Source organism: Podarcis pityusensis (genome assembly GCF_964106645.2).
Source record: "Podarcis pityusensis genome assembly, chromosome: 2".
NCBI classification, from domain to species: domain Eukaryota; kingdom Metazoa; phylum Chordata; class Lepidosauria; order Squamata; family Lacertidae; genus Podarcis; species Podarcis pityusensis.
In genome coordinates, this window is record NC_138029.1 from 119966292 (window position 1) to 119978362 (window position 12071).

General features: G+C 48.6%; 1 protein-coding gene across 3 annotated transcripts; it reads left to right on the forward strand.

The window, feature by feature from the left end:
• The first annotated feature begins 461 nt into the window (after window positions 1-461).
• LOC308469736 (uncharacterized protein) lies at window positions 462-11561 on the forward strand. Of its 3 annotated transcripts, none has more exons than XM_080992625.1 (4): window positions 462-1141; window positions 2863-3804; window positions 6194-6272; window positions 8206-11561. In XM_080992625.1, the coding sequence occupies exons 2-4, from the start codon at window positions 3082-3084 to the stop codon at window positions 8925-8927; spliced, it is 1524 nt and encodes a 507-aa protein (XP_080848751.1). In that variant the 5' UTR covers window positions 462-1141; window positions 2863-3081; the 3' UTR covers window positions 8928-11561. The 3 variants fall into 3 exon arrangements, with proteins under 3 accessions (XP_080848751.1, XP_080848753.1, XP_080848752.1); XM_080992627.1 differs by lacking the exon at window positions 462-1141 and adding an exon at window positions 2644-2709; XM_080992626.1 differs by lacking the exon at window positions 462-1141 and having other exon boundaries at window positions 2799-3804.
• Window positions 11562-12071: the final 510 nt, after the last annotated feature.

Consider the following 12071-nt stretch of genomic DNA (forward strand, 5'->3'; position numbering starts at 1 on the left):
GCCTTTGACATAAATGCCTCAAAGCGATTTAGACATATAGAAATATTTTTTAAAGCAGGTTGTTTTAAAAAAACCACACACCTGAAAATAGGTTTCAAAACCATTCAAATAATGAACATCAAAGGCAAGAGACTTTCATCCAGTTGGAGAAGCTTGTGGAAAGAAACAAACAAACAAAAATTGTCTAAGGGGCAGAGCTTGAATGACCTGATGGGATTTTTGCTTTTTGACATATGGCATGATTTTATTTATCCCCCGCCCCCGATTTTATTAAATCTTTTTCATACTACAATAAAATACTGTACAAATATTGAGGCGTATGGTCAAATTTTTACCAACATGCAAATATCTGGCTCATTCAAGACTATACGGAACCTGTGAGGGAACTCACGACTGGAGAATCCTTTTATTTATATAAATCTTTATTATTTGCAAAGGGAACCTCTCCCTTTAGAGGCTATTATTATCCCTTTAGAGCTGTGCTGCATCTTTGCACTTTTTTCCTTCCAGGCTGCGATGCTTTGCGGCTTAAATATTTCACGCTTCATTTTCTTTTTGTTACTGTTGTTGCCTGTAGCGAAGAAAATGAAAATAATGTAGAAAGGGAAAGGAACAAAAAATGTATTATTTTTTCTTCTTCGTCTTCTGGAAAACACAGCACTCTGAAAAAGGAATGTAAGTCCGCAGCATGGAATTGCTTTTGATTGTTGATGTTCTTTCTTCCGGATATTTTTAGGAGGAAACGGAATTTTTTTTTTTAAGCCGCACCTGTTGAATTTCTGCCTGCTTCGTACAAGACCTGCCGGATAGCAACCTGGTCTACTGAGGCGGCAGCTGCAGGCGTTTCAAGAGCCCCTCCTGCTTCTCTGGGAGCTGCAGGTTTGAATTTACCCAAGAAGGGTTAACCCAATAGATCCGGTGACAGCTGCTAGAGAGGCCGCAGACATCTGGGAGGAGGGAGAAATGCAAAAAAAAGAAAGACCAGGGAGTCCCTTCCTTTCCTGTTCCGCCTTCACCCTCCATTCCTTCCCAACCTTTTGCACAAAGTAGCTTCATCTCCCTCTTTTAATTCCTCCAAGCGGCAGTTCTGGGGTGGTTGCATTGAAGGCGCCTGAGGACCTGAGAGGCTGGGGCTGCTGAAGTGAGTACAAAAATAAATGCAAATATTCCTATTATTTTTTTGTTTTGTTCATCTTTGTGCAATGCAAGGGAGAGGGAGGGAGCCCAGCAAGGGGGCGAGGGAGGTCCGCTGTTGCTCAGGGGCAGTGCAGCTGCTCTGAATGCAAAAGGCCCCAAGCATCCTCATTTAGGGCTGGGAATACTCCTTTCCCGAGAGCTGCTGCCGACCAGGGTAGGCGATGCTGAGTTGGGCAGCCTGGCGGGTCAGTCGGTAGAGCACCAGACTCTGCCATCTCAGGGCTGTGAGTTTGAGCCTCACCGTTGGGCAAAAGATTATTGCATTGCAGGGGGCTGGACCAGATCGCCCCCGGGATCCGATTCTGCAATGCCGTGATTCTATGACTCTGTTTACGGGAGCTTCCCATTTAAACAGCTCTTCCATTAGGACTGAGGACTGGAATCTTCACTCTGCCTTTAAGGAAAGAGATAGAGCACCTGCTTGGCATGCAGAAGGCCTTGAGTTCAATCCCGGACATCTCCAGGCAGGGATTGGGAGAAACCATGGAGAGCTGCTGCCAGTCAGTGCAGACAGTACTGGGTTAGATGGGTACTTTGGCTTTTTATTGCCATAGCTCATGCAGAAGGTTGTGGGTTTCATCCCTACTGGCTTCTCCAGGGATGGGAGAGACCCCCTGCCTGAGCGCTGCCTGAGCTGCTGCCAGTCAGTGTGGATGTAGAATCATGAAGTTGGAAGGGACCTCGAGGGTCATCTAGTCCAACCCTCTGCAATGCTGGAATCTTTTGCTCTACATGGGCCTCGAACTCACAACCCTGAGATGTGTGAGAGTCTCATGCTCTGCCAACTGAGCCAACTCTATCAGTTCCGTGGTTGGTGGACCTACGGATTGACTTAGAATAAGGCAGCTTCCTAATCTCAGTCTGGGGTCGCCAACCTGGTGCCCACAGACACACAGGCCGAGCCTTGCATGGCGCTCCTGAGAGGACTTTTCTTTCCCTCCTACCAATCAGATAGGCATGAACAAGGCTGTGCCTTGTAGCTGATAGAAAGCCGTGTGTTTTATTTATATATATATATATTTGCTCCACCTTTTCCCCCTGACAAGGACTCAAAGCAGCCTACAGATAAAAATTGCAGATGTCCCTGGCCTGGCCTGGCCTTGAAAACAGGAAAAAGTCATGGAAGTAGTGTGACACATTCACACCACCCATTAAAAACCCTGTCAGTGAGTTTAACCATTCATAGAGTTGGAAGGGACCACGACAGTCATCTAGTCCAACCCCTTGCGATGGAGGAATCTTTTGCTCAATGTGGGATTCGAACCCATGACCCTGAAATTACTAGTCTCATTCTCTACCAACTGAGCTACCGTGCCGCTTTAGACAGGTATGGCTTCTTCCCCCAAAGAATTCTGGGAATTGTAGTTTGTTAAGGGAGTTGGTAGGAGACTGAGAAGGCCCTCTGCCTGGTTCCCTGTAACATGGCTTCTCCCAGCAAGGGAACCGCCAAAGGCCCTCAGCTCTGGACTTCAGTGTCCGGGCAGAATGATGGGGGTGGAGACGCTCCTTCAGGTATACTGGACCAAGGCCTGCAAAAAAAAATTCTGTTTTTTTATTTTTTACAAAGGTTATCTTAAACATTTTTTGTCAATTCATTATCTCCTCTATTCTTTCCTTTCTTTCCCCACCGCTACAATTTTGTGCTTTGTGACCTGTACCCATCAGGACCACTTGCAAATGACTGCTGGCTGAAGGATCCCTTAGTCAAATGGCAGCGTCTCCATCGTCCCACACGCCTTAGAATCACAGAACGGACGACGGAGCCAAGGAACCTTCCTCTCTCTCTTTCTCTCTCTCTCTCTCTACCCGGCGGTTGGTGTCCCTCCAGGCCGACGGCCGCCACTGGAGCTCAGGCAGGCCTGAGATGGGATAAGGCCCCTACCGATGGCCTCCAGGAAAGCCGTTCCGAAAGAAGGGGGTTCGCCGCCAGTCCTGCGCCTCCAGGCTGTTCCAGAGCCCCGCGTGAAAATGGAGGAGAAGAGCCTAGCCTGCGGTGCCAAGCCAGCTGAGGGGGCGAGGAAAGGCCCTCGTTCGGCACCCGCCGCTGGCGCCCGGGAGTTCCTGCGGCGGGTGACGCCGCAGCAGATCAAGCAGGAGCCGGATGAGGGCTTGGCCCAGCGCTGGGAAGCCCAGTGGCAGGAGTTCCTGAAGGTGGTCCAGTCCCCTCACGCCGGGTGGGGGAGCCCGCCGCTGCCGGAGCTGGTGGCCTTCAAGGACCCCAAGGGCTTCCCGGCCTCGGGAGGGGCAGCCCCACAGGGCTTCATGCGGGGGGGCGGCTGGAAGGTCAAGGAAGAGGTCCTAGAGGAAGATGCGGCGAGTGCTGAAGCCCAGCGCCACCGGTTCCGGCACTTCAGCTACCGGGAGGCCGAGGGGCCGCGGGACGTCTGTGGGCGGCTCCGGGAGCTGTGTCACCAGTGGCTGAAGCCGGAGAGGCACACCAAGGAGCAGATCCTGGAGGCGCTGGTCCTGGAGCAGTTCCTGGCCATCCTGCCGTCGGAGATCCAAGGCTGCGTCAGGGAGCGCGGGCCGGAGACCTGCGCCCAGGCGGTGGCCCTGGCCGAGGGTTTCCTGCTGAGGCAGCAGGAGGCGGAGAGACCCCAACAGCTGGTGAGAGGAAAAGTGGGGAGGAAATGAACAAAAAAATCCCTTCTTGGGTCACATTCATGCCATATTTATTTATTTATTTATTTATTGAATTTATGTGCCGCTCTGTGGGTTAAACCACAGAGCCTAGGACTTGCCAATCAGAAGGTCGGCGGTTTGAATCCCTTTGACGGGGAGAGCTCCCGCTGCTCTGTCTCAGCTCCTGCCAACCTAGCAGTTCGAAAGCACCTCAAAGTGCAAGTAGATAAATAGGTACCGCTCTGGCGGGAAGGTAAATGGCGTTTCCGTGTGCTGCTCTGGTTCGCCAGAAGTGGCTTAGTCATGCTGGCCACATGACCTGGAAGCTGTACGCCGGCTCCCTCGGCCAGTAAAGCGAGATGAGCACCGCAACCCCAAAGTTGGCCACAACTGGACCTAACTGTCAGGGGTCCCTTTACCTTTACCTTTACCTTTACTGCTCTATACCCGGAGGTCTCAGGGCAGTTCACAGAAAAGATATCAATATATAAAATAAAAATAAAAACAATTAACTCAATATCACCCCCTCAAAAAGGGCCACATTTTAAATAGGATGTCAATCAGGTCAACCAAACGCCTGGTTAAAAAGGAATGTTTTTGCCTGGCACCTAAAGATGTGTAATGAAGGCGCCAGGCAAACTTCCCTGGGAAGAGCATTCCACAGATGGGGAGCCGCTGCAGAAAAGGCCCTGTTCTTGCGTTGCCACCCTCTAGACCCCTTGAGGAGGAGGCACACGAAGAAGGGCCTCAGAAGATGACCTCAGGGTCTGGGCAGATTCTTATGGAAAGAGTCGGTCCTTGAGGTATTGCGGTCCTGAGCCGTTTAAGGCTTTATAGGTCAAAACCGGCACTTTGAATTGGGCCCGGAAACTAACTGGTAGCCAGTGAAGTCAGACCAGGATTGGTGTAATATGCTCAAACCTTCTTGCTGAGGTGAGCAACTTGGCCGCTGAATTCTGCACTAGCTGAAGTTTCCGAACCGTCTTCAGAGGCAGCCCTACGTATAAGACATTGCAGTAATCTAACCATATGTTTAAAGCACTGTGATACCACTTTAAACAATCATGGCTTCCTTCCCAAAGAATCCTGGGAGATGTAGCTGAGAGAGGGCTGAGAGTTGTTTCTGACGGCAAGCTGTTTGATAGTGGAGTGGTCTCCCTCAGGAGGTTGTGGGCTCTACTTCCTTGGAGGTTATTAAGCAGAGGTCGGGTGGTCATACATCTGATCCATCCCAGAAAACATGCGCAACACCCAGGGATGATGGGAGTTCTAGTTCAAGAGCAGCTGGCGCTCTAAAGGTCCCCCAAGCAGTGTTTGAAATTAGCCAGGCGCCAAGCGCATTTTGCACTTCCCCCTCGACCATTTGTGACCAATTGCATTCCTGGGAATCATTTAATCTGGAATGTTTTCACCCACTAGAAACACATCCTGGAGAATTCTTATCTGTTATATTTTATCTGCACAATCAGAGTGAGTTTCAGGAACCAAAATGCTTTTTCTGTGCCGCCTGAGCAGGAGCAGTCACCATTAAGAAAAAGAGGATTAAGTCAATTAGGATATGCAGAAGATATTAGAAATAAATTTAAGGAACCGCAGAAAGAGGAGGAAGGAAGTCAATTTTTGAAATGTCAAAAATGATTGTGAAATCAGTGAAATGTATAAATCTGAAAAGTACAAATAAAAATTTGAAATCAGAAAAAGAGGTCAGAAGAGGCCTATATATATATATATATATATATATATATATATATATAATCATGATAATGATAATAATAAATTTTATTTATACCCCGCCCTCAGGGCGGCTAACACCAGTAAAATTACAATAAAAACATAATGGGGGGGGGGAACCAATTTAAAATACAGGTTAAAATGCAATTTAAAATGCGGCCTCATTTTAAAAGTAGCCCGTAGACTGAGCGTCAGACTGAGTCCAAGCCAAAGGCCAGGCGGAACAGCTCTGTCTTGCCGGCCCTGCAGAAAGATGTCAAGTCCCGCAGGGCCCTAGTCTCTTCTGACAGAGCGTTCCACCAAGTCGGGGCCAGTACTGAAAAGGACCTGGCCCTAGTTGCACTGTCCTTGGCTCAAGTGACTTTTCTTCTTTTAAGTTCTCAAGTCCTTAACATAGCTCAAAGCTAACCTAGCCTAAACTAGCCAGAAAATCACAGTCAGTCCACCATTTGAAAAATAAGACTTTAGAGCTGTCTTGCCCCCAAATAGTGACTGTAACCTTGGTTGGGGTTGCTGGGAGTTATAGTTCAGTACCCAGAGGGCCTGAGGTCCCCTACAAGCAGGTCTGTTGCTCCGGCGAAGGTGGCTGGGTTTGTCCAAATCTCTTTGTGCTTCACTTTTAACCAGCGACCCTTGTTCGCAGGTTCTAGATTCCTTTGAAGAAGTGACGGTGAATTTCCCGAGGGTGCAGCAAGTTTGCCTGGGAGCTTCTCGGAAACAAGGTAAGAATGGGGGCGCCCGGCTTGTTTCTTCGTTCCAGGTGGGGTGGCCGTGTCAGCGGCAAAAAGGACATAGGGGGATGGACTGGGCAGCAAGGGCATTAAAATACAGAAGGCTAAAGAGTTATAAAAGAGAATTGCTGAACAGCAATTGAACAACAACAACAACAACAACAATTTATTATTTATACCCCGCCCATCTGGCTGGGTTTCCCCGGCCACTACAATAGAATTAAAGCAAGATAAAAACGGATTTATTTTTTATTTATAGCTAAAAAACAGCACAGTGCTATTTAAAAAGCCCATTCACTTGGAAAATTTGGTCAATCTGCAAAAGCCTGTTGGGCTACAACAATCTTCTCTTGCCAGTGGAAAGACGACAAGGAGAGCCAGTCTGTTTGATCATTCCCTTCCTTTCTTAATTAAATTGGTAAGGTTCGCAGGCTGGGAAGGACTTGCCCAAAAATTTATTGACAGCTGCACGTTATAGCTAGGAAGTGGAAGGGGCAAGGTGAATATCAAATGGAAGAATGGTATAAAGAGGTGTGGGATATGGCCATTGATGATAATATGTGCGATTAAGGTAAGACGGGGAATACGCAGGAGAAATGATTCTGAGGAGATAGGGAAGGTGTTTGTAGAATTTGTACTGTTAAAATGGAAAGGGGTCAAACCATCGCAAGAGGTGTTGAAATTTTGGGAGGTTGAATGGTTACAATGGAATGGTCTCAGTGGTGGGGTGCACATTTTTATTTCAATTCTTATTTATTATTATTACTTTGCCAAAATAATAAATATAATTATTTTTTTAACAATATAAAATAAAATGGCAAATTATTATTATTATTAAGCTGCAGAATATAACTCGAAAGAGAGCCAATGTGGTACCCTCTGCCTATGCCCAATTTGTATCAACTGTAATGTCCATATTCTCCACTCCTAAACCACATCATCCTACGCAGCAATTGTGAAGGTGAGCAGGGGGTGGACTAGACGGCATCTAAGGGCCCTCTTCAAACTCTTGGGATTTAATTTTTTAATTCATTTGCATTCCTTTAACCCCCACCACAACCATGCAAGGCCGGGTTAGGCTGAGAGACAGGGACTGTGAGCTTCATGGCTGAGCTGGGATTTGAACCCTGCTCTCCCGGATCATGGTCCGGGACTCTTAATTGCTGGCTTGCTGATTTATAATTTTACGGTTTCCCTTCACTCTTTTTTTAAAAAAAATCTTTATTAATTTAAAATATATATATTTATGAAAAACAGACGTACCTACAAGTAAACAAACATACAATCAAACAAACAAACAAATAACAGAAAAATCAAACAAACCACCACCACACTATAAGATAGTAAAGGTAAAGGGACCCCTGACCATTAGGTCCAGTCGTGGCCGACTCTGGGGTTGCGGTGCTCATCTCTCTTCACTGGTGAGGGAGCCGGCGTACAGCTTCCGGGTCATGTGGCCAGCATGACTAAGCCGCTTCTGGTGAACCAGAGTAGCACACAGAAACGCCGTTTACCTTCCCGTCGGAGTGCTACCTATTTATCTACTTGCACTTTGACATGCTTTCAAACTGCTAGGTTGGCAGGAGCAGGGACCCAGCAACGGGAGCTCACCCCTTTGCTGGGATTCGAACTGCCAACCTTCTGATCGGCAAGTTCTAGGCTCTGTGGTTTAACCCACAGCGCCACCTGCGTCAAACAAACATACAATCAAACAAACAAATAACAGAAAATCAAACAAACCACCACACTATAAGATATAAGAAGATTAATATAATTATCATAATATATACTCCTGGTATTGAACACAATTATAAAATTTATAGAGAAGAAATTTAAAACTGACTTCCAATTAACCTCACTGTACTTTGTCTATCCATTACTTTATACCTCACAGTTACATCTCCACTCTTTTCTTTGGTTCCAGCGGGGAGCAGGCTGCTCAGCGAACAGGAGAGGCAGGTCCTTCTGCAACAGCGGGAATACCTTGAACGGGAGAACCCCAGCGGGGCGTTGGTGCCAAAGCCACGCGGGAGCCTCTCTCAGCGCCACGAGCTGGAGAAGGCCTCTGAGAACCAGCTGCGGGTGGAGAGGCACCTGGCCAAGCGCCCGCCGGAGGCCGTCCCATGCCGGGTGGGCTTCAAGGACCTGGGCGAGATCCTCTTCCAGGAGAACCAGCGGCAGAAGCGGTGCGTGGTCCTGCGCCGGAGAATCCACACCGAAGAGCGCCTGTACAAGTGCCAGGACTGCCGGAAGAGCTTTGACCACCGCTCGCACTTCATCCGCCACAAGAAGATCCACACGGGCGAGAAGCCCTTCCAGTGCGCCGACTGCGGCAAGAGCTTCAACCGCAACTCCAACCTCACCACCCACATGAGGACCCACACGGGAGAGAAGCCCTACAAGTGCGCCGACTGCGGCAAGAGCTTCCGCTGGAGCTCGGACTTCATCGTCCACGAGAGGACGCACACGGGAGAGAAGCCCTACAGCTGCGCCGACTGCGGCAAGGCTTTCCGGCGCAGCTCCAACCTCACCGCTCACGAGAGGACGCACCGGGGAGAGAAGCCCTACAAGTGCTTGGACTGCGGGAAGAGCTTCACGCGGGGCCTCTACCTCATTGCGCATAAGAAAACGCACATGGGCGAGTGAGGGGTGTGGTTTCTCCGGGGGTGGGTGGGGTGTTTCGGCATGACCCACATTTTGGATGGGGTAGGGGGCCGGCTCCGAGTTGCACCCATCTAGCAAGGCAGCAAAACAGGAGGGCTGTTTCTTCAACACCTTGCTTGGGAGCTTCCTGGAAGCATCCGATTGGCTGGGATCCCGGATGCCAGACTTAGACCCTCTTGGTCAGATCCAGTGGGCTCTCCTTGCGTTTTCTTCGTGTGAAGATAAAACCAGGCGGCTGCGTCTTCGAACTGCAAACGGCCGGGCCTGGTTTTGGACGCTTGGCAACCTTCCCCTGCTATAGGCAGCTGCCTCGTAGCAGGTCGTGCTATAAGTCGGTCTTCCACTACAGAAAGGGGAAACAAATGAGGCTGGACTCCCAGATCAGCCCAAGGCAGCCGGGCTCAATGATCAGGGGCGACCAGAGTTGTTATTACAGCGGAACCTCGGTTTTCGAGCATCTCAGAAGCCGAACAATTCGGAACCCAAACGCCGAAACCCCAGAAGTAGTTGCTTCCGTTTTTGAACGCGCCTTGGAAGTTGAACGGCTTCCAAGGCGCGTTTTTCATTTCTTCCCATTGACTTTGCGGTCAGCCCATTGATCCTCTGTTTTTGAACGTTTTGGGAGCCGAACGGTCTTCCGGAACGGATTACGTTCAAAAACCGAGGTACCAGTGCATTATTATCGTTCCAAATTGTATCTCCTTCCACGCATGCAATGTACAAAATTCAAGGACAGCAGCAGAGAGGTGGTTTAAAAAGACACAGATCAGAACATGAATTTAAAAACTCCAAACCACACACTTCAGGGAACGTGCGGCCCTGTTCAGGGCAGGCAACTTAGCAGCTTCCTGGACCGGAGAACCTCTCGCTTTATTAACCCTCCCCCTCCCTCCCACTGCATCCAGGCCCCAGTCCTGGGCCTTCCCAGCCATTCCCGATTCAGTTTCAGAGAGACAGAGTTAGGCATGCATGCATGGATGCTTTAGTTTCGATGCCTGCATTGCGGGGCGGTTGGACTAGATGGGGTCCCTTCCAGCTCTACAATTCTGTGATTCTATGATAGCTGTCGTAGTCCAAGCTGTTGTAGTCCGATGGCATCAGGAGGGCCACGCACCCATCAGTGCCAGCTCTGAACAAGAGCAGCTCTCCAGGCAGAACATCTTCCCCATCATTGACTGATGGAGACGGGAACTTTTGGTCCTCCAGGTGCCGCAGAACTACAACTCCCATCAGCCCCAGGTGGTACTGCCCAATGGTCAGGGGTGGTGGGAGCTGTAGTCCGGCGAGACTTTGAGGGCGCCAGGTTGAACGCTGGACCTTCTGTGTGCAAAGGAGTCCAGCTAAAATTCCTTTGCTAGACCGTGGCAAATCTCCTTCACCCGCCATTTTGGGGAAGGCATCAAATTCAGCTTTCATTTTAAAGAGAAAACTAAACTGAGTGACAAAAAGGAAAGCGTGTTAAGGGTTTAAAAGTTTAAAAGTTTGTGGGCAAAGTCTGGAGAAGCCTTGTTAGCTAGAAAAGGGAGTCCGTAGGGTTTCTAGCGGCTGTCTGTCATCTGGCCTAGAAGTGGGATAAATTTCTGCCATGTATGCAAATATATGCAAAGAACTTCCACTTTTTGGCTACTGAGGCTTAACGTTAACTTCTTGCTTTTAAAAAATATGACGCTGCCCCGATTTGGCTGAAACGACTGGGCTTACGCAGGAGGAAGCTATTCTGCCCCAAACAACGTGCCACTAAAAGCCAATTCCAACCCCCAGATTTATTACTATTTATTTATACAGTGCAATCAAATGTACACCACGGTTTACAAAACTCAGGCAGGTTTTTGGCAACTGGTTGTAGCTAATGCTCATGGTGGTTAGGAATAGAAGCTGAACACCAGATATTTTTTGGGGGGGGTGTGGGTGGGAATGGAGGAAAGACAAGGTGAGTGGGCTGTTGCCTTTTTTTGTTGCCTCTGGGGTTCTTGGAGATGTCGTAACTGGCTACTCCGGGAAACGGATGCTGGACTTAAGGCCTTTGGCCTGATCCAGCCTAAAATTTTGAGAAGTGAAGATGACCGGCTGAGGTGGGTGGGGGCCAGGAAAAGTGATGGAAAACGTGGACACCACAACGCCCCCTTTCCCCCCTTCACCTGTGAAATGGGTCTAAAAAGCGAAGCAGCACGAGAGGGTCGGAATTGCATCTCATCCCCAGAACTCAGCACGCGAGAGAATCTCTCTGGACCGTAAAGCACTTCGTACCTCTGAGGCGTGGGCTAGGCCCCTTCCGTTGCATCCCGAGATAGTCCTACTTATATCCAAAACCAATGTAGTCAATATTTATGCCTTGTATTTTCAAACACTTGCTCCTTCTTCTTCTGCCCCCCTCCCCTTTTCTCCTTACCTGAGAATTTCCCTCAGGTTTTCAACCTTTGATTCCCACGCAATGTTAACGTCCCTTAGGTGGTCTTGTAATAAATTCTTCCCTCTTTATGGCGACATATATTTATCTCTGTATATCTATATACTTGAAAAATGATGGCTGAGTGTATCTCCTACCTTTGTTTGTTTGATTTTTTTAAAAAGACAACTAATAATAACAAGTTGAGATTAAACATTCTTTTTTCAGTCTGCCTCTGCGCCTGGGGTGTTAACAGCAGGGAAACTGGAGTGTGGTTTTATTTATAAACCCTTGTCAGGAGATCCATGACGTGTTGGCAGAGGTGGGGGAAAACCCTGGCCCTCCAGATGTGGCGGGTTGTAGTGGTTAGTGTTGTTCTAGGATCCGGGAGACGAGGGTTCAAATCTCCCTGGCCGTCACTGGGGCCTGTCACTGCCTCTCACAGTGGTTGTTAGAATTAAATGAGGAGCGGAAGAATCAGGTATACCACCACGAGTTGCTTGGAGAGAGAAAAAAGTGGGCTATAAATTCAAATAAACAATAAACTCCCATCATCCCTGACCATTGGACATACTGGCAAGGGCTGAGTCAGAGTCCAACTGCAGCTGGAGGGCCCTTTGGGAGTCCTCATGGAGATAGGCTCAAATCAGAGCTTGAGTCCCTTTGAGGCAATGCTTAATGGTATCTGCGCATGCGCTGTTAATTTAGAGCACATTTTCAGTGTGGAAGATTCCCTAAGA

Excerpts from the sequence above, each read along its gene's own strand:
- LOC308469736 (XM_080992625.1), top strand. The coding sequence starts at position 3,082 with ATGGCCTCCAGGAAAGCCGTTCCGAAAGAAGGGGGTTCGCCGCCAGTC. Across the intron at positions 3,805-6,193 it reads CGGAGAGACCCCAACAGCTG|GTTCTAGATTCCTTTGAAGA; the intron begins GTGAGAGGAAAA and ends CCTTGTTCGCAG. Across the intron at positions 6,273-8,205 it reads GGGAGCTTCTCGGAAACAAG|CGGGGAGCAGGCTGCTCAGC; the intron begins GTAAGAATGGGG and ends CTTTGGTTCCAG.